The 25,567-nt window shown below is 44.8% G+C and overlaps 1 protein-coding gene across 1 annotated transcript; it reads right to left on the bottom strand.

Moving 5' to 3' along the window:
* On the bottom strand, nt 1-25,554 carry SRD5A1 (steroid 5 alpha-reductase 1). The gene is made up of 5 exons (XM_063085927.1): nt 25,068-25,554; nt 14,559-14,725; nt 12,237-12,338; nt 7,464-7,614; nt 1-1,957 (listed from the first exon to the last, which is right to left on the bottom strand). Exons 1-5 carry the CDS (start codon nt 25,346-25,348, stop codon nt 1,891-1,893), a joined length of 768 nt encoding a protein of 255 aa, XP_062941997.1. The 5' UTR covers nt 25,349-25,554; the 3' UTR covers nt 1-1,890.
* Nucleotides 25,555-25,567: the final 13 nt, after the last annotated feature.

Raw genomic sequence — 25,567 nt, 5'->3', positions numbered from 1 at the left:
TTTTTACTGTACTTTTATTAACCTCCTTAATAGTCCCAGTGAACACAATTTAAAAGGTTACGGTTCTTAAGCAATGCAGGGCAGTGAAATATGAGACAGAACAGTTCTTCCGATGGTGATCACTCTTCCGGAGTGTGGCCACGGCAGCAGGGCGTCCAGCCTCGAGGCAGCCTGAGCTTCTGCACGCGTGGCTCGCCCAGGCACCAAGGAGGCACCAGCAGAGGCTGAATGGCAGCGAGCCTCTCTGGGTCTCAGACAAGCACACGTGTGGCCAGGTAGGCCTTCCAGAACGCAGGGCCCAAGTCAGTCAAGACTACCTCAAGCTTCTGAGTTTTCCTGAGGGGATCCAAAATATTTACTGCCTTAAGGTTTGAAGTAATTATCTGGTCAGAGAAAGGGCCAAAGTTCATTTAATAATAAAATTCCTCTGTAAAACCATTGTTTTTGTTAAAGTAAAACAGCCATAGCAGGCAAAGTTTTCTGTGTTTATTCTAAAATCTAAGGGACTCTAAAGCCCACTAGGACAGAGGCTAGAGTTTACATATAGAAGCTGAGGAGGGAAGAAGCCCTGATGCATGATTTGGGAGGCCGGCCTGGGAGGGCAGGTGGCAGGGAAGGGTCCGGCGTGACTGCGGGTGTGCTCTGGAGGCCTCCCCAGCACCATTAGCGGGTCATAAAGGAAACACAGTGTCTCTCCCGCTCCACTCCTCTTTGGTTCCGCCCTGCTCGGGCACACGCCGAGCAAATGCCGAGCAGGTGGCAGCACTGTTCCAGGCGGGAAGGGCCCCTTATGGCTGCTCATGAGATTTTCTCTGAACGGCAACACGATTTGGCGTCCTTCTGGATGGACATTTCTCTGCAGTATCTTTATTTCCTTAAGTGGTAAATTTTATTACTGCCACTTATCTCCATGGACTTTTAGTGTGCATCTGAAGTAAGAAAGTCTGAGTCTGGCCGGTTGGCTCATTTGGTTGGAGCATGGTGCTGATAAGGGTTTGATCGCTATATCAGCCAGCCGCCAAAAAACCAAAAAAGGGCAAGAAATTCTGTTTCAAGATATTGTTTTGTGATATGAGAGGTACCTTAAAAAAGAAAGTGCCTTAGAAAATTCTAGTTCCATGTAGACTAAAGGGGGGAGAAAAAACCACATTAGACCCAAGAACACTGAAGAGCGACCCGCTCCCACTTGAGGGTTCAAGAGAGTCCCTTGCATGGGGACGGAACAGCTTGTGCCTTATAAACTGCCACCAGCACCTGCCCTGCCCAGGGAGCTAGGCTGGAACAAGTGTCAGATGCCTTTGCCCAGCCTGATGGGCCTCACAGAGCTCTCTTCTTTGCCCCCAAGTTCTACACAAAACACCTGATATGAGAGTGGCAAGCTGCCCTCAGGCCGTGACTACAAGAATATCCCAGGCCGTGACTGCAGGAATACCCCAGGCCCCTCTGGCTTAGTGCAACAAGGGAGAGCTCCAAGACAGATTACATCTCTATGGAGGGAGGGGCCACCTGCCCTTGACCTTGAACGAATCATTGTTGGGGGGCTGTAAAAGAAACAATGAAATTTGTTGTTCCATAGAGGGCATGAAAGAGACGGTAAATTCTGGTCTCCTATACACATAGCTATATATAGCCAAAAGCAGTAAATTCAAAATTAGAAAGATCGTCAGCAGTAATTAGAGTTGGAAATTTCTGGCCACGTGTGTAGAATGGTACTTCAACCTGCATTTCGGTTTGGTTAGTTTCTTATTAGGTAGCTTACAAGATATTCCTAGAGAATATCTTGAAAACGGTAAAGTAGCAGGAAAATCACACAGAGATAATTCATTTACATAGTCCCTAAGAAACATCATTGAAAAACTCCAAGCTGAAATAATTTCACGGACGATGCACTTAAAACAAAAATGGAATTAAAATTTTTCTGAACTTTGGATAATCTTCAAACTTCTCGAGGTACCACCTAAAATAAGAAGAAAAAAAATTAAAAGAATGAAATAGTTTTGTCACTTAAACATTTAGCAGATGCTAAGAAAAGTGACGATATTTTTCATTTTAAAAGAATACTGAGCTTTTTAAAAGTCACAATAAAAATGCTGGAATTTCAGATACAGTTTAATTTGGTCTATATCATGAATGCTTAAACATATCTAATCATAAAGTGTGATTCAGAAGAAGTAACCCATAAAATCCATCTTTCTATTGGGAAGGAAAATTACTGGCACGTGACTGGGGAGGAATCTTTCCAGAACGCAGGGGAAGTATGCAGACTGAGAGGGGACAGGGACTGAGGAGGTGTTTCCTGAGCATCTTCTTCTGACCCTAACAGTTTTCTCCAGTCTCCAGGAGAGAACTACCGGCCTGACTGATGGAGTGAGCAGGACTGAAGCCATGTTGGGACCTAAAACTGCCTGGGCTATGGGGTGGCATTGTGGGGGGGATTTCAAAAAGGATGGTTATTTTTCTCTCCACTCTTTCTTCCCACCCCCTGACTTTCTTATCTTGCTTGCTAAATAGGAAAACAAGGCTGAGAAGCTAATCAGTACATGGCCAAGGCTAATATTTCTTTCTCTGAGACTTATAGAGTTTTGAGAAGTGATCAAGGTCGAATGACTGGAAGCTGACCTCGGGCACCAGCCAAGTCAACCAGAGCTCTGCAAAGTGACAAAACGCAAAAGATTTTGAGAAGAGTTGATTCTACTCTGGAGCAAATCAAAATCTTATGGGGTCCCGAGACAACAGCGAAGATGAGAACAGAAACCAGATGAGCCCTTGGTGAGCCCTTGGACCTGACTCACAGACACGGACCCATTGTAGCTCACGTCTCCTTCTCTACTGCTTTTCACTTCGCATGTTCCATCCCCTCAATACCCCCTTTAAAAGCCCCTCAGTAAACCAGAGTCTTTGAGATGGATCTAGCCTTGCCACTCTTCCTCAGGTTTACCATGGGGAGATGGCTTTAGTCTGGCCGTTCTCCTAGAGGTTTATCGGAAAGATGGGTTAGCTTAACATTCTCCTCAGGTCTCTGGTATTCCTGAATAAAAGCTGACTTCCATTTTTCCCCAACATGTGACTTTTAAGTGGTTTGCTTTTGTCTGGGGGCAGGGAGCTGGACCTGTGAGTTTGGTGTCTCTTTTGGGGAGCCTCAGCCAGGAGCTGCATGGCCCCTATAACAGGACCCAGGGGCTATAGAATGGGAACCTAATCATGTGCCAGGGGTCCTTGGTCAGCTCTTAACGAGGATTCAGTATCATCTGGGAAAACACAGTAGGTGGAGTCTGTAATTCAGCCCCGTGTTCAGAAAAAACAGCATTCTCAGTTTGGACATAACTTATTCCAGCAAAGGCACAATCCTTTGTTTTGGACTAATGGCCAGCTGAGAAGGGTGGCAAAGAAGTGGATGGAGTAAAACTTAAAAATAATTTGACAAGATGGAGAAATAGTCAGAAAAAAGGAGTTTCACAAGCACAAGAGAATGCTAAACACACCAAAAGCCATGACAGAAAGCAAGGAGCTATTTGTTAATATGGTGGAAATGTAGGAAGACGACAGACTGAAAGGGAGTTAGCAAAATCCTGCCAGTTCAGACAAGTCTAACAAGGTCATCCACAAATTCAGAATCACCGGACCAGACGCTGGTATTCACGCTATTCTGTGGACCCCAAAGGGCACAGGAGAAGAAAAACTCTGGGAAGGCAGTGGTAGCAGTTTCTGTAGCCACAGGGGCAGGGTTCGGCGCTGCTCCGTGGACACTAGCATGACACAAGCATGCCCAGCACATGGGTGGCTGCGACAACAGCTGGCGTGAAGAGCGTGACATGCACCACAGACACACCAATGTGCTTGCCACTGAAAGCTTCCAAGGGCCTGCCAGGGACCCAGGCCATGAGTCACCAGCAAGTTGCTGGGAGCTTCCCCAGGAGCTGGCAGCGGGGGCGTCATGCAAGGAGACAGATATGCGTGGCCACTCGAAGCCAGCAGGAAGACCTCAACATGGAAACACTCCTCCTTAGAATGCCTTCAAATTCTTCCCTTAGCAGAGAATATTTGTCAGCAACCCAACACAGTTGTTCCAATGTTTCTGACCAAGAGCTTAACCATCAATACCACCATTTATGAATTTAAATATTAGTTGTTATAGAATTTCATTGTAATACAATATTGCTTCTAGAACATTATAATAAGTCAAATACAGTCCAAGGAACAGCTCTACGGAGTGTTTTCTTTTGGAATCAATTTATCTGATGATTTAATTAGTTGGGATTACTGGATTACTTTTTAAAAAAGGATAGTTTTTACTTTGTCCTCAGCTTGTAAATCCAACATTTCTGAATATACTTCCACAAAACTGAATTGATTAATTCTTCAGGACTTAAAATTATTTTCACACCGACACCAATTTAGAACAGCCAATGAATAACAAAGAGCCCTTTCAGCTCGTGAATGCTCCTGTAAAGAACACCTTCAGGTTTTCACTAAGAGACTTGCTTTCACTTGGAAAATGTAATTATTTCTTCCCCATTTCTGTATGTCACATATTCAAATTTCGAGAAGGATTTTCCTGTTCCTTGCTTTCATCTGAGAAAACGTCTTTACAACCAACTTGTGCTCCTGTTTAATCTACTCTGACTCAGTTTCTAAAAATATCCATGTTATCTCATCTGTCTTTGCTATTAGAAAGGAGCCGCTATTCACTTTTTCACGTCAAATATTATGAATGTAAAGGAGCCCAGAGGTGATGACAGCCACAAGAAGGCCATAGGTCCCTGTGGGCTGCCTGCAGCTGGTGCTGGGGCTAGCAGGAGGAGGATGGATCCCAAGGATCCCCAAGGATCCCCAGGTGGCCGAGATTAGCTGGCTCTTGTTGTCACTGTTATGGCATGAAACCAAGCTTTGTTTCATTCATTTTCTAGGACTGTGTTACGTATATTTCCTTTAAAGTGGTAACATATTATTTCACCCAAGCCTGTGATCTAGCATCGAGCATCTTGCAGAGGAAAACGCTGAGGGCTTCAAAAATCATACTCATGGCCTCGACTTGCCTAAGGCCCAGTCAGTGTAGAACTGCTGAAAGGCTGGTGTGTGAGTTTCCCGTGGCTGCCATAACAAACGATCACAAACTGTGTGGCATTTTATTGTCTCACAGTTATGCTGGCTGGAAGTCTGAAATCAAGGTGTTGGCAGGGCCATGCTCCCTCCACAGGCTCCAGGGCAGTTTCCTTCCTTGCCTCTTCCTAGGTCACAGCACTGCCACCAGTCCTTGGTGATGCATGGCTTGTGGCTGGACGGCTCCAATGTCTGCCTCCATCTTCACACGGTCTTCTCCTCTGTGTATTGTGTCTGTGTCCAAATTCCTCTTTTTATGAGCACACTGGTCATAGTGGATTAGGCCCACCCTACTCTAGTATGACCTCATCTTAACTAATTACACCTGCCAAGATCCCATTCTCCAATAAGGCCACACTTATAGGTACCAGGGTGAGACTTCAACATGTCCTTTTGGTGGACACGATTTGACCTACACCAGCAAAGTTGTCCCTGACCTCCAGTGTTTTCTGCCACTCTTGGCATTGCAGCCCCTTTTTGGAAGCCCCCTTTGTCTCTGGCACTTGCCTGACTTTCTTCATACTCCTCCACCTGTGTTAGCAGCTCTAAGATTCAGATAAGGCGCAGCTCTCCAATCTAGCCCTCTCCTCACTGTCTACAAGTAAAAATACTAAGTTCACTGGCACAATGGAGTGTCTCAAAAAAACGGAGGGTGCTTCTTATAGGAATCTCATCAACTCTCATGCTTACACTATAATTTCTTCAAACATTAGTCATATAAACACTCCAGCTATGATCTTTCTCCTTCACCATCTCCAATAATAATGCTTACATCTTGGGCTGGCCTGTTGCTCAGCTAGAGCACGGTGCTGATAACACCAAGGTCCAGGGCTTGATCCTTACACTGGTCAGCCACAAAAATAAATAAATAAATAAATAACAAATAAATAAATAAATAGAATAAAATGATTTGATTCTTTAAATATATGATAAGGCTAGGAAGTACACCTAGGTATTTTGACTCTAAAAAGTCTATACAGTAGCCCCTTCATCTGAGAGAGACACATTCCAGGACTCCCAGTGAATGCCTGAAACCGTGGAGAGTGCTGAACCCTACATACATATACTATGTTTTTTCTTATACATACATACCTATGATAAAATTTCATGCTGCTGGACAAAAGGATGATTCATATCCCAGGCAGAAAGGGGCAGGATGGTGAAAGATCTCATCACGCTACTCAGAACTGTATGCAATTTAAAACTTTTGAATTGTTTATTTCTGGAATTTTCCATTCAATATTTTTGGACCACAGTTGACTGCAGGTAACTGAAACCACAGATTAAGGGGGGACTACTGTACTTTTTCCTCTACACCATGATATCAATCTATTCTTCTTTTAGCTTTTTCATCCCATCCTTATTCCCAAAGGAGATGACAAACTCTGTGAGTGGGACGATGGTGTACATTTCCATGTGCCTCCTCACATCATTATCATTGGAGATTTCCACGAAATGTCTTGAGTGCATGATGCCAGGCAAGTGACACAGTGGCCTCTCCAGCACAGCAGACACCAGTGATAAATGTGCATACCAGCCTAACCCGCTCACTAAGACAAAGTTCCAGCATTTGGCATTGGGGCATGTGCCGGCATCAGGGCGGGTGAGGGGTCTCGCCTGCTGCTGAGATCTCTCCCTTCGTGAGTAGACATGCCTCCTGACTAGCCTGGGACCTTGTTCCCTGACCCTCAGTTTCTTCATCTACTGTATTAGAACACTGTTCCCTAAATTCATTTCAGCTTGGACATGCTCTGATTTTGTTTATGAGTTTGTTGTCAAATGGATCACAGGCCCTTTTGGGGATCTCAAAAAGCTGGGACTCACTCTCTGGAAAATGATGTTATCTCCGGGGGTGCAGCGAACCCCTGCAGCCCCTCAGGGACCCTAGGTTCAGAGCCGTGGTCTGAGCCACCACCCAGCTAGATAGCTCTTGCATGTGTGAGTTCTGCGAGTGTCAACTGCCTCTGGGATTTACCTCCACTTGCAGGGCTTCCTCTAACCACAGTGTTCACAGCCCTGCTACAGCTCAGCCAGTGTTCTCAATTTTAATCAGTGTTTTCCAATTCAGATCCCTGAATCCTCTGCTTGATAATTTAACCTGACCAATGAGTCCAACAGAATAAATTCAAAGAGGCTAAGCACATGGTAAAGAAGACAGTTGTGCTGATGTGGATCTGATAACTCCTTATTGCTGGGTTATTCTACAGACATTTGCTTGGTTCTGTACTTGTTTAACTAAAGCATGGTATAAACTGGGATTTAGCAATTCCAATTAATATTAACATTTCACAAATCTAACCTGAAAATTGTTATAATAAAGTCAAAAAACAAATTAAAAAAACTAAAAGTGTTTTAAAACTTACTGGTGATGGTGTTTTGCTCTAGTGACTAAAAAACAAAATGTGAACAGAGCAAAAGCTGCACCTTGGACAGACCAGCTGGCGAGTGCAAAGCCACACCACTCAACGACCTCACCAAAATAGTTGGCTGAAGATACATACTCGAAGAAGCCTCCTAGAAGAAAACAGAGGCCAAAGTGTGCATTTACTACAAAATGATACCTAATGAAATACTGACTTGAGAGGTGCTAGTGAATACTCGCTTGTAGAACACAAATTCAACTATGGAAAAAGAGAGCATTTATAGAATGCTAATCTATGAGACACATTCAACATTGCAAATTTTACTCCTTTATATCACAACTTCTGGTAGTTGATCACAAATCTACATCAATATCTGTCTATTTATCTGAATACATGAGTCTCCGGTTACAGTGCAAGACTCTAATATACCACTTCACTCGCTGACAGAACCTAGGAAAGCACAGAGAAGACAGAGTAACAACAATGAACTAGCTTAAAACAATCAACCTAGGTAGAACCCTAGACCAACAATTGAAGAAAATATTTTCAGGCAAAAATTCATTCATTTACCAAATCTTCACAAATGCATCGTTTGTATTATGGGCCAGGCCCTGCCTGGGGATTCAGACAGACCCCTCCCCATGTCTAGAACCAGGAACTCCAGTGTAATAGACAAGGAGGGCACATGGCAGGCAGAGGGTGGGGGGCTGTAAGGCAGAGCAGAGCAAGGGGCTGGGTGCTGGCATGGGGTGGAGGGAGGCTGGGAACAGGCCTCACTGGGAAGGTGAGGGTCCACCCAAGGCTGCAGATGGTTGTTGGGCCAGCAGTCACTGGGGCAGGAGTGCTCTGGGCAGGAGAAGGGGCTGCAGCAAATGTCCTGAAGCCAGGGAGCAGTGGCTGGCCCATGTTTCAACAAATCCTCTAGCACAGCCTAGAGACTGCATCTCTGGGAACACAGCAACTGAAGTACTTGGAGGCTTTGGCTGGAGTTGAGATGGTTTACTACTTAAAAAGAAAGAAAACGGTTTTATTGAGACCTTTTTTTTTTTTTAAATTTGAGGAAGGTAGGGTGCATGGATGTTTGTAAAAATGTGCTCACTACTTTTCTGTAAGCTTGAGATAATTCAGACTGTAAAAATAATGCCAATATTCACTTTCCAACTTTTTTATAATATCAAATGTAAAAGTATCAAACACAATGCATAATAAACTTAACATGATTCGTAGGAAACGTGTGGTGTGTGTGCCCGCGGAAGTGTCTGCAAGGACGCTCCCCAAAGTATTCAAAGATGTGTTCCTTCTAAGCCTTAGAATTTAGGTCAATTACATCTTCTTATTTACCTTATTTCTGTGACTGTCCCAGTTCTCTACATAATTATGTCCTTATTGTCTGTATCTCCTCAGGGTCCTGGGCATCTGAATCCCAGCGGTGGGAGGGCATTTGCATCCTGTCCTGCAAATGCCCTGTCAACCCACAGGCAGAGAGCCTCAGGCCAGGGCATGGGGGCTGGGACAACTGTCTTTCTGTCTGCATCCTAATCTGTGAACTCTCCCTTCAGGTGTCCAGTTTGGACAGCACATTATTTGGTGGATGCCAATCTGCTAAAAGATGCCACCTTAACACAAGGGTGGCTTAAGGACACCACATCGCAAGACAATGAGCCATACTGTCACACAAGGCCCATGGCACTTGTCCTGTACCCTAACTCAGGCTATGTGTCCTGGTGATTGGGCATCTACTCTCTGAATCTGATCATTCTGTAACCTCCTTCCTTTGACCCTAAGCTGTTGTGCCATGTTAACAGAGTTCTGGGAAGTGTTTCTGAAAGATGTAACACAGTCACTGGGCATAGACGGCCCAACCTGTGGGTTAGAAGACGTGGGTGTCAAGTGAGGATGTCATCCAAAAGCAAGAGCACGCAGAGGTGGCCAGCTGGAAAGCAGACCCAGCGGAACCCTCGCAGAGCGCGGCAGCCACGTTCCCTACACTCCCGAGTCCTCGAGACCAGCACTGGGCTTCATAGGCAGGACTGCCCTGCTAGGGAATGTTCGGAGCCTCCACATTCCTCATGGTCTGCGGTGCTGCTCCTGAGCTCTGGCACTGAAGTCTGCCATCGGGTATCTGATGAACTCTCCCTTCAAACTGCTGACTGCACAGAGGGTTCTTGCTGGTGACTTTCACGTTGACTTCCCCTGCTATAATATGTGCACTTTCAAAAAGCGGACTTGAGTCTTGCTTAACTTCTCGAAAGCTTTCTTGAGTTAGTTTTTAAAACGTGTTCTGTTCCAGTGTTTTGTGTCTCTTGTTCAGGGACTTCAGTGTGCACACGATGAGCCTCCCTCCCCTGCCTTCTCCAGCTATCACTGAAGAAAAAAGCTCTTAGGCCCCGTTTTCTTTGCTTTTTCATTTCTATGGTGTCTTTTTTTTTTTTTTTCTCCCTTGTGTGCCTTTTAATGTAATGATTAAAATACAGAATTTTGAAAGCGGTTTCTTCCCTAAATCTATGGTTTCCATCTTGTCTTCACCCACTGTCTGTCATCATGTCCCACCGTCTGGGGATCCCAGCCAAACTTTTGCATTTCTGCTTGGCCTGTCCTCAGGGCTGCCCAGCGGCTGGAGACCATCAGGGACATGCCCAGCATCAGCAGGCGGGTCTGTACTCATTGCAGGAAGGAGGCTGCACACCGAGGGGCCATACTGCAGCAGGCAATAAGCTAAATGTGTAGGCAGCAGGCTCTTTCCTGGAACTCTGTAACTGATGGGCGCTGCCACTGCAACTGTTTCGTTCACGTGTTAAAATTCATGCTGGAATTCTGATTACAATTCTCTTCTGCTTTGTGAAACAGGTTTCCATTCAGACAAGTTTTGCTGCTTTTGTGTTTTTTCTCCTACAGTGTGTTCGTATGGTGTTGTGATTATTACTGTTTTGTTCCTCATTATCTGAATATGTTGTATTAGAACATGGATCAGCCACTGACAGCAGGAGATGGTTTTGTGGCATCTCTGCTGCTGTGGTCTGGGTGACAGGCTCCTTCACATACAGCACCTCTTGGCCACTCTGTGACCAACCTGGCCAGGGAGGTCCCTCCCACTGGGATCCTGCTTTCTCTGCAGATGCTCTCTTTCAGTGGCATTTCTCAAATCTGCCATTCTGTGGTGGCTGGCATCTTCTGCAGCTTTTCATTCTGCATCCCTGGGGCCTGTGCCTTTTCCCTTCTCAGTGTGGCTCGTGGTGGCTCCTCTTCGGGACAGGGCCCTCTCCTTCTGGGGATGAAACCCTGCTGAGGAATTCGGAATTATGGCGTTCACCACACAAGAGTCAGGGAGGGAGGGGCCGTCACCCTGTACTCTGGGAGCGGCTGCACCCTCTGGAGTAAGGGATGCTTTCTGATGACCACCGGAGGGTGCTGTCAGCTTACAGTTTGAATGCCAACAGGTACTGCTTCTCGACTCCGTCCTGGGGCTGAGTGAGCCGCTGCCACCTTCCAGGACAACCCTCCTGTTCTCCCTTCTCACCACCTCTGCCATGTGACTGTGACTTTTGCAGATAGCTTCTGCTAGTTCCAGGTTCTCAGGGCCACAGTTTGAGTAATTGGAGATTTGAAGGTTTTTTTATTCATTTGTGTGGTTTTGTTGTTATTCTTGAATGGTTTCCAGGAACATAAGTAAAAGGAGCCCAGACCAACTGATGTCGTGTGCTTCTCTGTGAAAGTTTTAGATTTACCTACCACATTTTTTTATTTTCAGAAGTGAAGTGCTATCAGTTTTATTTTATATCTGCTCAATCCTTTTTATAGTAATTACTCCTTTACTCATAATTGATATTCCTCCCTTTTTTTTTTTTTTTTTTTTTGTCTTTTTCGTGACCGGCACTCAGCCAGGGAGTGCACCGGCCTATATAGGATCCGAACCCACGGCGGGAGCGTCGCCGTGCTCCCAGTGCCGCACTCTCCCGAGTGCGCCACGGGCTCGGCCCGAGATCCCTCCCTTTTAAAAAATACTTTATAGTACTCACTTTATAATGTTTCTATTAATTCTGAGATCTGAAATCTTTCAAGTTTTATTTTACTCTAACTCATGGTGCCATATTTTCTTGTGGGTTCTGAGACGTTTGGGTGTGCCTCTTATTCTGTGGAGTGTGGTCTGTTGGGTTCTTTGCAGCCCGGGTTGAAGGGGGGTCCCTTTGGGGATCTGAGCTTTCCTGGCCAGGTGCCAAGGGCCACCACCTCCCCAGGACCATGTGGAAGTTAATGGCTTGAGGTTTTTCAGACCATCTAAGCAGTACGAATCTGGGCTACAAGCCAGCATGAGGGTCAGCTACTGGCTACAAATTCTCATGAGATACTCTCTGGATTTCTCCTTTCTTGGTGGTATACTGATACATTTATGAAGATTTTTAACAAATTTCATCCAAAATTTTAAATTCTTTTCAAAGGGAGAGTCAGTTAAGGTATCAATTACATCCCATTACTAGAAGCAGAAGTATCAGACACTCCTTGTAAACCTTAAGTTCTTCCTCATCCTCTTTCCAAACACAGGGTAGTAGTTTCCATTTTGCCTGTTAACGATTTAGTTAGCCAGAATTGGGTCCATTGTAATTCTAATAAAATAATAACAATAGTGACAGCTATTAATAATACTGACCCATGCTGATAACCTGCAGCTAATAAATACTATGCTTTACTTACTGGAACTGGCAAAACTAAGACAGCAAGGCACCATGCAATGCAGTTTTGAAATAAATTCTTCACTTTCACAGTTCCAGTACATACCCCTTGGTATTTTGTATCCAGTCTCCCCTGGTGTTCTGAGGTTCCTTAGGATATGATCTGAATGGATGTTTATGAGCATGCCCACCAACCACAAGATAAAACCTAAAGGAAAAAAAAAAAAACAAGATTATTATGGCTAATGAACTACGACCTTTAAACCCAAGGCTGACTGAATGGTGTTAATGTGTCACTTCATGGTATCATTACTGGTGCAACATGTTAGCTGCACCTGGTACCAAAGTCATTAAGCACTGCTGTCAGGTATACTAAATAGGGCTTTGTTGTTCTAACCCTAATAAGTGACCAAAGCCACTTCAAATACTGGGACCTGATGGCTGCAATCTGTTCTTAGGATGACAGTCATGATCAGGAATCTGACTTAACAACTTTGACACAAGGATTCTTTCTATGAAAAGCTGTGGGAACTTGGGGATGAGTCCATCAGATACACGAGGGCACTACAACAGTTCATGTACAGATGTGCATTATCTTATTATTTTATTTTTCCATGAACCTTGCGAAACATCCTTGTGCTTATCTTACTCCTCACAAACACTGCATGAGGCAATGCCTCCAGCAGCATCCCACACACCAGACCAGGAGAGGAGTTCCAGCTCCTGCTTCCTCATTCATTCCCTGCTGGGCACAGCCCCGTGGGCAGGTGGCAGGTGGCAGGTGGTAGGACCTCATCTCCGTGCTTTCTCTTCTTTTTTACAACCTCATCTGAACACCTTAACCGTGGCTTCCCCCACTGCTGATTTCCTGCTAACTCATCATTCAGAATTCCTCAGCTCCCAACAGAAATGACTGCCGGCTGCCAGCTCTTTCTGAAATCCCACGGTGTCCCCAGTGTTTCCTCACCCAGTTTACAGATCTTCAGGGTTCTTCATCACTTAAATATCACCTCAATGAATTTCAGCAAGAGAAAGCAAAATGCCAAAGCGGTGTTTGATAAAAGAAATAATTCTGACAAAAAGAGGCTAATTTGATTGTTCTGAGACAGTAAAAACTGTGAAAGGCAGATGGTGTTTAATGGTGGTGTTCATTTCAATATTAAAGAAATGTACATTTGGGGTAACAATATTATTGATTTATCACTTATCCCAGTGACACTGAATAATTTTTCACAGCTAGCTAGGAGACAAGTTCCTTTACTGTTTAGATTGGAAGGAAACTAGTATTTGTGCTCATCTAAGCTAAAAATTTAATTGCATTCATAGGGATCTCAAATCTCTGTATAAAATCTTTTAGGCTAACTACTTTTACTGTTATGGAAAACTTTTTGTTAGAATTTTATTATTACTTGCTTAGCTCTTCATGGTACCAAAGCTATCATAATTACTCAGGTAATTTCAAGTTTGTCTCCTCACAAAAACAATAAATTGAAATAAATATAATACAAAAATGGTAACAGATTGTTTCCTAATTGGCTTTTTTTTTTTTTCATTTTCAAACGCTTCAAAGTATTAGTTTTTTCTATTATTACACATTCACACACAGAGAAAAACAGAATGAAATGTAAGGTCGCTTTATGAAGCTTAGGTGAAGTATGGCAGGGCTGCGTGAGACCCGGGTGGGCCATTACAGTGTCTCAGTCTGCACCATGGAGTAAGTGACATCTGAACACACTACAATGTCTAAATGCAAGAAGGGAAGACTAAATAAATATATAGAAGAACTTTACATATACAAGATTCCCGAGATTATGTATTTTTAATAGTCTTGTAAATATTTTTGATTGCTAATGTTTTGTTTTCATTTTTTGCTCACAACTTGTCAGGTTATCATTAAAACTTGAAAACGTGCATTAATTCATATTAGTTGATACAAAGAAAAAAATTCAAAAACTTCACAAATCTAAAAGTTTATTCAAGTTAGTATAATCATAAAAGTCAAATTGCATTATTGAAAGATAATGCTGACTTTTTCTCATATCACAGAAGCAGCGGTAGGTTTAAGGACTATCTTAGACCAGACAAGCAATGAGCCCCGAAGTCAATCTTCAGTCTGAGTCCACTGCTCCTTCTGCTGGAGCTTCTTGCCTTCTGAGGTTCTCTGCAGGAGCAGGCAGTCTGTGCTTCAGTGCCTGAGGGGGCGAAAGTACCCTGCAGCTGCACCTCCGCCTCAGCTGCCTCCAGACTGCCTGCCTCTCCCTCCAGCTGGCTCTGGACCCCCTGCCACTCTCCCCCCTGGGGAGTTCAGGGATCTTCAGAGACTCTGTGTTCTTTCAAGCAGTTTGGGCTTCCTAACCAGAAACTACTGGGACATGAAAACAAAAGTGATGATTAGAACCAGGTGGAGCTCATCGCTGGGGACACTCACCTGTTAGGAAACGGGGGTCTGTCACCCAGTCATCAGAATACACTGCGTACTGGCTCAAGAATCTGCTCTGCAGGTAGCCATTATAGGTACAGAACAGGAATGCTGCCACACATGAATACAGTGGCATTGGCTTTCCTCCTCGAATCAGAAATGGGAAAATCAAGGACCTTAGAAACAAGAAATAGAAAAAAATGAAAAAAAAAATCATTTCTGCAATTCTAGTTTTAAACGTTTTGGGTTTTTAATCCTACTTCCTTGTACAAATGTCATCCTCAGTAACACTTGTACTGATTTACTGTATCTATCCCCAAAGCAGAATTTTTAGATAAAGAATTGACCATGGTTCAATAATGTACACTACAGTGCACAAACTGAAGAGTCTAATTATATGGAATGTGCGACAGATACATTGAGTGAGTGAAAGACAATTAGAGGCTTCAAAAGGATCTCAAAATTTCCACCTTCCTAAAACCCTCCACTCATTCTAGCCTGAGCACTAGGACTCGGGGCACCCTGCCATATCCTCCATCACCACTGTAATGGCTCCCATTCTCTGAGCACTACCACCTGCAAGGCCTCCAGCTATCTGGGCAGGAGGTGCAGCTACCCACACTTGACAGAGGATGAAGTTAAGACTGAGAGCGATTAAGTAATCTGCTCAAGGTCACAGGGCTAGTGAGTGGCTGAGTTTAAGTGTAATTCTGGGCAATTCAAAGATCATGTTCTTTTGTTATACTCCACTGGCACCCTTCCAAAGGTTTAAGACAGAAAATAAAAGAACAAGAAATGAGAAACGTATAAAGAAAAAAGGGATACAAAATTTTATTTTGCATTTGAATTTTCTCTTTAATATCGGTGTGTAATACATTGAAAGAGGGGACATCACTACATACCCTTCAGATCTCTGGAGGATCATAAGAAACTCAATGAACAACTTTATGCCAGCAAATTTGACAACCTGGTGAAATAGACAAAATCCTTGAAAGACACAAATGATCAAACTTGACCCCAAAAGAAATAGACAATTTGAATAGGACTTTCCTGATGTAAGAAATTAATTTAGATTTATCAGATTCTAGTAAAGGCAAAACTAGATTCAGGGGAGGGGGATTAACTGCAAAGAGGCAGGAGGGAAACTTCTAAGGGAATATTACTGCTTTATAACTTGATTTTGAAATAGAGTTTAGACTTGTAAATGTAGAAAAGGCAAAACAAGAGTTGGGGGCAAAAGAGGACCAAGAGAATTTTATTTTATTTTATTATTAGTGCATACGCATCATGTCAGAACAAGAGAAGTGGGCTTTGAATGTCACGCTTTGAAAGCACAGCGGAGTGTGAGTTGCTGTTACTGAAACAGGTGGCAAAGTATTCTTCAGCATGCAATGGCACTAGAGCTCTGCCAAAAGAATGTAACAGAGGTTGCTATCACCAGACTAAGTGCTCATTGCAATATTCCCAACTCATGGAAAAGCAATGGTTAGAAAATTTAGAAATTTAAGACAATCTCGTCACAGAATTTCTTCACAAAGGAAATGAAAATTAGGCTGCAACCAAAGCAAGTTCTCAAGCGGTTCATTTGTTTGTGAAGGAAAGCTGTATATCAATGGTGAGTTTATTAATTGCAGCAGCCAAAGAAGCATGTCCACAGAATATAAACTTGTCTGAGACCATCAGACTTTTGGTGAAAACAGTTGCTTGAGGAGTAAGGACACTTGGAGCAGCATCGACACTTGATTAAGAAACAAGGCAAATGATGGAGCAGTCTTCCCTGGCTCGTGGTGGACCCATGGATGTTACTGATACCAATCAGTTGGTGTTTATTCAAGGAGTCAGTCAGGGGTGATGCAACTACAGAATTAGGCTTGTTAAACAGCCTGTGTGGAACAAGTGTAGGTGAGAATATTTTCAAAGTTGAGAAAGCACTAACCCGAAATGAAATAAGATGTTACAATTGATGGTAGTAAAAATGTATGAAACAGAAAAAGGGACAAATTATGAATTTGCAAAGCTTGTGCAAATAAAGCTATTCCTGGTATCAGCGGGTGTCTTGCAGAAAAACTACTGCACATGATTGAATCACTAGTGTCAACAATGAATGTAACAATCCCTCTCATGAAATTAACATCAGTTCTGTACATTTTTGTCAGGGATAAGCTAAATATTCTGATTTGTCCTACCACACAGCAGTTTGATGACTTAGTAAGGTTTTATTGCATTATTTTGACCTCACAGCTGAGACTGAAACTTCTAAACAAGAACTGCCCTCGAACACTATTACAGCGTTCTAAAGAGCTCTGGGAAGTAGAATTTGCTGTAGACTTGATAATGTATTTTAATAAATTCAACCTAAAATTACAAGGCAAAACAGCACCTATGTGTAAAACATATTCTGTGATAGAGTCACTTCAATGACCAATAACACTGTTGGAATCACAAGTCATGTCAAAACTGCTTTATGCACTTTCTGTGCTGTTAAAATTAGAAGAAAAAGTGAAATCTTCATTCTCCCATAAATTTGCAGTGGATATAATTTCTAAGCTCAAACTACGCAGCTGCATCAGGGGTTTGTGAACCTGGATTTCCATATTTCAAAATCCATTTAACTGTATAATCGAGAAGTTGCAACCTAATCTTCAAGAGGAAGATATTAGTCAGCAACATAACAACACATTGAAAGGCAAGTATCGGGCCGAGCCTGAGCACGGCGACGCTCCCGCCGCGGGTTCGGATCCTATATAGGAATGACCGGTGCACTCGACTGGCTGAGTGCCGGTCACGGAAAAGACAAAAAAAAAAAAAAAAAAAAAAGAAAGAAAGGCAAGTATCAAGACAAGACTCTGACAGGATCCCACGAGAGCCTTTCCAGTGATGAATGTGCTCAGTTAAAATCATATACTTGTGGACTGGTATCAATATTTGCATTTCAAAAGATAAAATACATAAAGTCTCATTGCAGATCAACACAAGAGATGAACATTTATAATAGATTTTGATAATAAGGAACACTAACTTTGAACCCCAATAAGCGAAATGTTGGCCTCAACCAAAAAAAGAAATCCATTCTCCTCATTAGACCTGCCTTACAAAAATTGCACTAAAATATTATATTTTGAATTCAGTCACTAAAAATTTTGCAAAAATTTGTTTTCTTGTTATAAATACCTACACAGAATCTTGGCCCAGAAAGCTGAAGATATGCACTATCTGGCCCTTTCCAGAAAAAGTTCATTAACCATTTGTCTAGATTAAAACAGGTGATACATTCTGGAAAGATCACCTTGACCTCCTTTGAAAATGCTCATGCTCAGGGTGCTAGCACTTAGGCTGCAGGCAGCCACTGCAGTCTGGGTCTTGGCTGCGCTTTGGGGGTGAGGACATACTTCTGTGTGTCTAGTTACAGAATGACTTCTGCTCCAGTGTGTGCCCTGGGGGAACGCAGAAAAATCGGTCACAAAGGTGCCTCGGGAGATTTGCCCCTCTCTTTGGTCTAATGTGAATATCAGAAAAGTGGCAGGGACTAGAAACTTGGCCTTGTCAAGACTGGTGCAAGCCTCTTATGCTGCTCTCTCATCTCTGCGCTAGAAGGGGACAGCGGCAACCCTGATGCCCACAGGCCCATAAAACCACTCAAGTCCACAGGAGAACATGTCTGCTGGGTGCTTATGCTCTCAAAGCTTGAAGAGGAGATCTGCCTCCCCCCGAGAGCGCTGACCTAGACCAAGCATTGCTGGCACTAAAGACACAGTGGCTGAGGGCTTCACCAAGGCAGGCAGTCCAGATGCAACAAGCCTTCCACAGGGGAGCACTCAGCTCCCTCTTGGCATGTTTAGGATTATGTTTCTCCTTCTGGATCATTTTCTTTAGCTTTACTTATTTTCCTTTCTTAGGAATCTACATACCTGTTGTCAGCAAAGGTTTTTCTTTGGCTTGGGCCAATTTGGAACTAGAATGGGGGTCAGGGAAGGAGATTTCTGGTCATGGCTATTATGTGAGTCTTCGTCTAGAGTCTAGAGGGACAATAGCACCTCAAAGATTGCAGCAGACATCAGGCAGTTTATCAGGGTAAACTGTAGGGTCTCTCTTAGGAACGTGGGGCCAGTCTCAGACAGTAAGAAAGGTGGGTGCACCTGCCTGGACCTAGACTGCACAGCAGTCTGGGGCCCAGGACATCTCAGCTACAATGGAGCTGAGCAAAAGAGCAGCCAGAGGCCTTTTCCCATATCACAATCTCCCTTCCACACAGGAACTGTGGGAAACCACTGAAGAAAAAGCTGAAAATCCCTTAAGATGGAAGCCATCTTTAAGAGCAACTATGAAACACTTGGACTAAAAAGTACTTCATTCAGTTATGTGTTATAAATCCATTTGCTGTTTTGATAACAAGCTAAAAGATACAAAATAGTCAGGTCCCAGGGAGCTACAAGGGGATTCTCTTTGCAACTAACAAGATTTGCAACTAATGAGTGTAAGATTAAATATGACACTTTGTTCTCTGTCCTGTCCCAATTTTCCTATTCTCTTTTCTTTCTGTTCTATGTAAAGAAGCAAGACTCAGTTTCCATCAAGTTGTTTTTATTGCCCAGGGAAACTGCAAACTTCGCATCTGTGAGGCAACCAGGAATGTGGGATGTGTTTGATGATAGAGATAAACCAAGAGCTTTATGAAGCCAGAATCTCTTTGGTGCTTTGATGGCCAGGACAATTTGCTATCTCTCTCCCTTCTGGTTGAGTTTATAAGCTTAGACATTACACAAAAGTGTTTCTAATAGTCCCTGATAAAAGTGTTTCTAATAATTCCTAGTCCTACACTAAATGCCTTCTTCTACACTTCAAAACTGTTACATTTTTCTCTTGTTTGCAGGTCAGGACAGGGAGGCTCAGAGGAATCAGGTGGCGTGACAATGGAGACTGCACAGGAGTGGAAGGGTGGGAAGGCAAGATCACCTTCCCAGGAGCTCCCTCCATCACATCACAAGGACCCGGCGAGGAGTAGGAAGGTCTGGCCCATGGCATATGAAATAGTCATTAGAAGTCATTTTTATTAAGTGTTTCTACTAAGTCAGAAGTATACTTATTTTATTACATTAAGTGCCAAAAGTAGGTTACAAGATTTTGAGTGTGTTTGTGTGTGTGTAGTAAATCTTTAGTGCTTAGAAAAAAATTATCAAATACTTATTAAGAACAATGAAAGACATAGAAAAAAGGATATTTTGAAATAGCATTATCTCTAAGTGACGGAATTACAGGTGATTTTTATTGTCTTCCCTAAATTCCTCTGTATTACGAGCATGTATTTCAACTGTAGGTTTGTTTGCATGCGATATCCTAAGTACTGGCACCTAATACACTCAAAACAGACTGGATGAGCGAGACGAGAAATTATATTTCCTGGGCTGAAGACCTGCAACTGCTGGTTGAAAAGGCTCAGAGAGAATCAGGCAAATTAGTAAACAAGCAAACACAAAGATCACCTGTGGGAAGCTTCTGCATCTAAGGGGAAAAAAGTACCCGATAAGAACTGAGGAAGAAAAAATGGATGATTGAGAAGAACAAAATCACCACAGTGAGCCTACAAGTCAGCTCTCTTGGCAGGAGCTGCAGGCTGGCACCAAAGAGGGGCAGCGAGAGCTCTGAGCCTCAGCCTCCTGAGCAGCATTGCAGCTGCTTCTCAGACTATGGGACTATTCAGACCCGCAGGATTAATGGCGATCCTGAACTCAGCTATCTGGTACATGCTCATCAGCTAACTGTCCATGCTCATCTGCTGGATGTGATCTGCTCAAAAGAGGAAAGGCTCGAGGACAAGTGTTCATTTCCAGAGGGTCAAAATGCAGGCACCCCCTTGGACTCACTATTCTTCAAACATTCAAACTAAGATTTTCAGGTTTTGTAACCTCAGGAGTTCCATGCCTGCTTAATTCACATAGTAAACTAAAGAATTATCCCTTAAAATATTTTCGCCACAAACTACAAAAGCAATGCCTCAATTTTCTTGCAATGACAGATAAGGCATTCGTTTGGCAAGTAACCTGACTCTCAAAAGCAATGGGCCATCACCTCCCAGGACCATCTATAATGTTGCAACCCCAAGTTTGAGAACAATGAAATGTCTAATTTGGTGATTTGGGAATAATTTAGGCCATGGTAGATTTAATCATTTTTAAATGTTTAAAACTCAGAGTGGTTAATTTTAATAATTGGCTTTACTATTTTTTCTCAACAATTTGAGACCACTGAAATCTATAGCACTTCATAGGTTTGGATCTGCTCCTTTTTCTCATCTTTCCTTCTGTAAGAGACCCTCTTGCAGTAACGACCAAATTGCACAGACCCCAACAAAACTGCATGCTTAAATAAGCACTTTGCTCTTTCAGGCAACATTATGGTTATAATATTTCACTTTCCGTCATTCTACGCTTTTGCATAAAAGTTTTTCTTTTCTCAGATTCTAGTATTCTAATTGACAAGGGAGGAGCCAAGAATTCAGTATGCCCTTGCTAAAAAAAAAATTAATTGGAAGGTCATTAGGCTGAGATGGCTCCAGAACATTGGGTTACTACATGAGCAAACTGAGGGCTGGCTGGTTAGCTCAGCTGGTTGAAGCCCGGTGTTATAACACCAAGGTGAAGAGTATGGATCCCAGTACTCACCAGCTCCAACCCCCCACACCAAAAAAAAAAAAAAAAATCACACAGGGTCACGGATGTGGCTGAGTACAAACCTTGGGGCAGGTGCTGGGAAGAGCAGCCCTCACAGGCACATGAAGGGCTGTGCTCTGGGTCATGCAACTATGTCCTTCTGCAACCCGCCCCCCACAACCCTGGTCATCACAGAGGCCTCACGGAGGCCCTGCAGCAAGGGGTGCCTTGTGCTCCGGTGCTTTGTGATTACTTGTTGTACTGACCAGCACTGAAGAAATCACCCCCAAATTCACATCTGAGAGTGGGAAGGGAACACTGGGAGCAAAGGCAGGTGATACTGAATGAACTGCTCGGCTGAAGAGAGTGCAGAGCATCAGGTCAGGCGGCAGTTTGAGGAGTCACGCCCAGGACCAGGAACCCCAACACTGGACAGCAGGATTGAAAATGAGAAGAGGGAAGGGCCAGGGGGGAAGAGGGAGGAAGCCCGGCAAGAACCAAAGTGGGTGAGGAGCACCTGGGCGAGGCCCCAGCCCAGGAAAGAATGATGGGGACAGAACAGAATAGATGGATGGGGACAAATGATGGGCAGGGAACAGGACGAACACAGGGGAGGCAAAGAGAGAGTCACTGTAACCACAGAGTCAGACGTGGGTAACGAGGAGAGCAGAGGGGAGAAAAAGGCACAAGGCAGAGGGAGGGACCCAGGGTAAAAGTATGGGAGGCTGCTGCTGAGGGGATGGCTGGCTGGCTGGCTGGCTGGCTGGCTGGCTGGCTGGCTGGCAGCATGGCGGCCACTGCTCCACATGTGGCAAGACTAAGGCTGGAGAGAGAAATGCTGCCTGTGCCCTCAGGAACCAAAACACCCTGGGATCAGTGCAGATAGGATGCAGGCAACCCTGCCTCGGTGCTTGTCATCGGTTAAAGACATTCCTGAGAATGTCCTTTGCCCTCCTTGGGGGAACTAGTTAGGCCCACAGCCTGTCTTCCATGCCTCAACTATGTAAGGGAATATCTTGTCTCTATGTCCCCAGTACAGTGCCAGGTCCGTAAATCAATCCTCAGTAAATGCTGCTGGACAAACACATAAAAACACACAGGTCTCTTGTATCCTACAAGCACGCACACCCTTTCTTTTCCTTTTCCCCCTTCCTCCAGCTAGCTGCCCGTCTTCATTGCTCCCTGGACTGTCAATTGCTCTGGGAACAGCTGTCATTCTGCTGTCGCCTTCACATCTTCCCGACTGTGGAAAGTTCCTGGACGTGACTTTGGTCCTCACCCTCCCACAGAGGCTCAAACTCCCCCAGGGCAGGTCCGTGCCTCTCTCTTGTGCAACTTCGTAGCTCAGTGTAGGACCTCTGTGGACACTGGCCAAGTTCTATAAGGTGCCACCAGCTGGGCCTCGCCAGGGCCTTCCCAGACTTGGCTTTCTCCTGCCACTGGCCCGATTCCGGCTTGTATCTGTACAACATCCTCTCCCACTTGGTCTTGTGTCATCTGCAGTGGCCTGGATGAGTGAGGGGGCTCCACAACACTTACAGGATCTGCTGGGATGGTTTATCACCAGTGCAAACGCTGTTTCCACTCTGGTTTTCTTCCAAGTGCTCACCAACTTAGGTCAAATGACCGTTTAATAAATTAGTTACTCGTGTAAGATGGAAAATGTTTATCTTTTCTACTTGGAAAACTTAAAATGCCCACAAACCACACTCAGTATACAGTAACATGTACAACTTTAAAGAAAATAGCCCAGCAGTTTTGAAAACTACACCTGACTCAGCAAATCCTCTTGGGACAATTTTTAAAATCACTGGTCTATGAATCAGGGGTTTTAGTCCCACCAATCCCTCAACCAACAGCCTTGGGTAAAACAACTGCATGCTATTTTTCAGAGCTCTCATCTGTATAAAATGATCTATTCAATTTCCATCACACTAGAGATGACTCTGGCCCTTTGGGGGGCTGTATTCATTCTTCCACTTCAGTGAGCCTAGGTACAATTAAACATGCTGCCTTATGTTAAAAAGCTTCAACTCAGGCTTTCAGACAAAACTTTGTAAAGTGCTCCCTTTGTTTTCAATGCCATGTCTTCAAAGTTGTTTACTGGCACTCAAGGCTGGCAGCAGTGTGCACAAATGACACACAGCACGGACGTGGATATGGCCATACACACAGCAATACAGAATGGTGTTAGTTGTCACTTACTCAGAACTCAGGTGTGCTAGCAACATGCAAGCATTTTAGGAAGTTGCCTTTGTTTATAGGCACGCCAGTCCCATAGGGTGGTACCATCACCACACCCATTTTACAGGTGGCGGGGGGGGGGGGGGGGGGGGGGGATCTGATACAGAGCAGCTTAGTAACTTATCTGAGGTCATGATTGATGGGGTTGTGATAGCAACTAGCAGTCTGATGTAGCTACAAGATAGACAGAGAGAAACAGGTTTGGCACGTATGAAGAAGTATATATAGACAAGGGAGTCTGATTGATATCCAAGTTGAGTAACAACTTCTGTAAGTCACATTACAAGCAGTGTGACAATAACTTTGCTTAATGAAATACGCTTTAAAAGAGTTTCAGGTACACAATACTCTTTAAGCCTGTATTGAACACTGACTTTGCCCCCATTTAAAGTGCCTTCATAAAAGCAGACTGGGGACGCAGACTGTGCCAGGGGAGGTGTAAGGTGCTAATAACCAGGTAACTCATGTAACTGAGACCATACTGGGTCCCAAACACTCGCTCTGGGAACCTAGTTGCAAAGCCTGACCTTTCTCCTCATTGGAATGTAAGACACCGGGTGAGAGAAGAGAGGCTTATTAATACACAAATTTAATAATTTCTAACTTTCTAGGAAGTGGGTGTTTTAAGGTGGGACTCAAAATCAGATAGGTAGAGTAACCTCCCCATTTTCTCACACCCAGTGAGCTCAAATTCTTGAGATACAGAGATAACTTTTTTAACTGTGCAGCTTTTTGGAGTCTGAATGAAAACATTAAAAAATTACTTTTTTTTTTTTTTCCCAGCTGGCCAGTATGGGGATCCAGACCCTTAACCTTGGAACACCCAGCTAACCAACTGATCTAACTGGCCGGCCTCAACATTTAAATTGTGATTTTAAACTTTAGGTCAGCTATTTACTTCACCTATGTAAAACCCAAAGGATGAGGACTGGAGAGAGCCCCAACTTATTAGAATACTTTAAGATTTCAGACACAGCCATTTAAAAAAATCTTTATGAACCCCCCCGCCCCCAAAGATTTCAGAGTCATCGTTAAGACCTCAGCTTGCGTTTAAGGTCTTTGCCTGGCAAACCACCCCACAGCCCTGGGGCCCTTTGCATAATGTGGAGGTGAAAGTCTCCGAAAATGAGCAAGTCCATTCTGGGGAAACCACAGAGCAGTTTCAGGAGACAAAGTTTCCAAGCTGCGGCTGGGTGGGTCACCCGGCCCGTGAGAAAACAGCTCCATCATCAGTCGATCCCCACGGGGGAAACGGTAGAAGAGGAGCAATCAACTTCTATCTCTTGGACCCTGAGGTCCTGATCTATGGGAACAAAACCCAGGATTGCAGCAGCGCTAAAACTTTCCAGATCAAAGTTTCACGATTCTTTTTCAATCCCCCCTTTCAGTCCCTTCTAGCCGTCTCCGGCCTTTTGCAGACTCATGCCTACTTATTTCTGAACCCCAGGACCCAGGGGACACAGGGACAGGACACCTAGGACTGAGGGGTAGGGAGCGGCGCGGAGAGGCCGGCCGGGAGGGCTCCTGGGTGGTGGGACACCGCTGGGAGAGGGCACAGGGGACCGAGGGAAGGCCAGGGGAGGAGGCCGGGTGCCGGGGCGCAGGGGACGCGGCGGGGCAGCCGTACCGTTGCACGTAGTGGACGAAGAACATGGCCAGGAGGACGCCGTTGGGCCAGCTGCGGAGGCGCTGGGCGGACGCGCGGGCGCACTCGCACAGAGGCGCGGCCAGGGCGGGCAGCTCCTGCACGATCCAGGCCACGCGCGCCGGGATCGGGCGGCCGAAGCGCGCCGACGTGCAGCGGCCGTAGGGCGAGCCCACCCTCGGGAGCACCACCAAGTTCAGCAGGCCCAGGAGGCCCTGCAGGTAGGCGAGCGTGCCCAGCAGGTGCTCCTCGGCCAGCTCCATCCCCGGGGACTGGCGGCGCGCTCCATGGCCCGGCGGGCACGGCGGGCAGCATATAGGGCGGCGGGTGGAGGCGGGAGGCGCGGCTACCTGAGGACCGCTCGGCCGCCGACACCCCCTGACCCGGACCCCAGTTCCTCGTGCGCTGGCAGGGCGGCGGCTCTCGGGGGGAGGGGCGCGTGCCCGGCTCAGGGGCGGCCACTCCCCCGCGCGCCGCCCTGC

Source organism: Cynocephalus volans, chromosome 2 (assembly GCF_027409185.1).
Source record: "Cynocephalus volans isolate mCynVol1 chromosome 2, mCynVol1.pri, whole genome shotgun sequence".
Lineage (NCBI taxonomy): Eukaryota > Metazoa > Chordata > Mammalia > Dermoptera > Cynocephalidae > Cynocephalus > Cynocephalus volans.
Note: the sequence above shows the minus strand (reverse complement) of the source record. Positions and strands in the feature narration are given on the sequence as shown.

Coding starts and splice junctions, on each gene's coding strand:
- SRD5A1 (XM_063085927.1), bottom strand. CDS start 25,348: ATGGAGCTGGCCGAGGAGCACCTGCTGGGCACGCTCGCCTACCTGCAG. Junction 7,615..12,236: donor TGGATACAAAATACCAAGGG/GTATGTACTGGA, acceptor GTTTTCTTCTAG/GAGGCTTCTTCGAGTATGTA. Junction 1,958..7,463: donor AGAGCAAAACACCATCACCA/GTAAGTTTTAAA, acceptor TTCTTATTTTAG/GTGGTACCTCGAGAAGTTTG.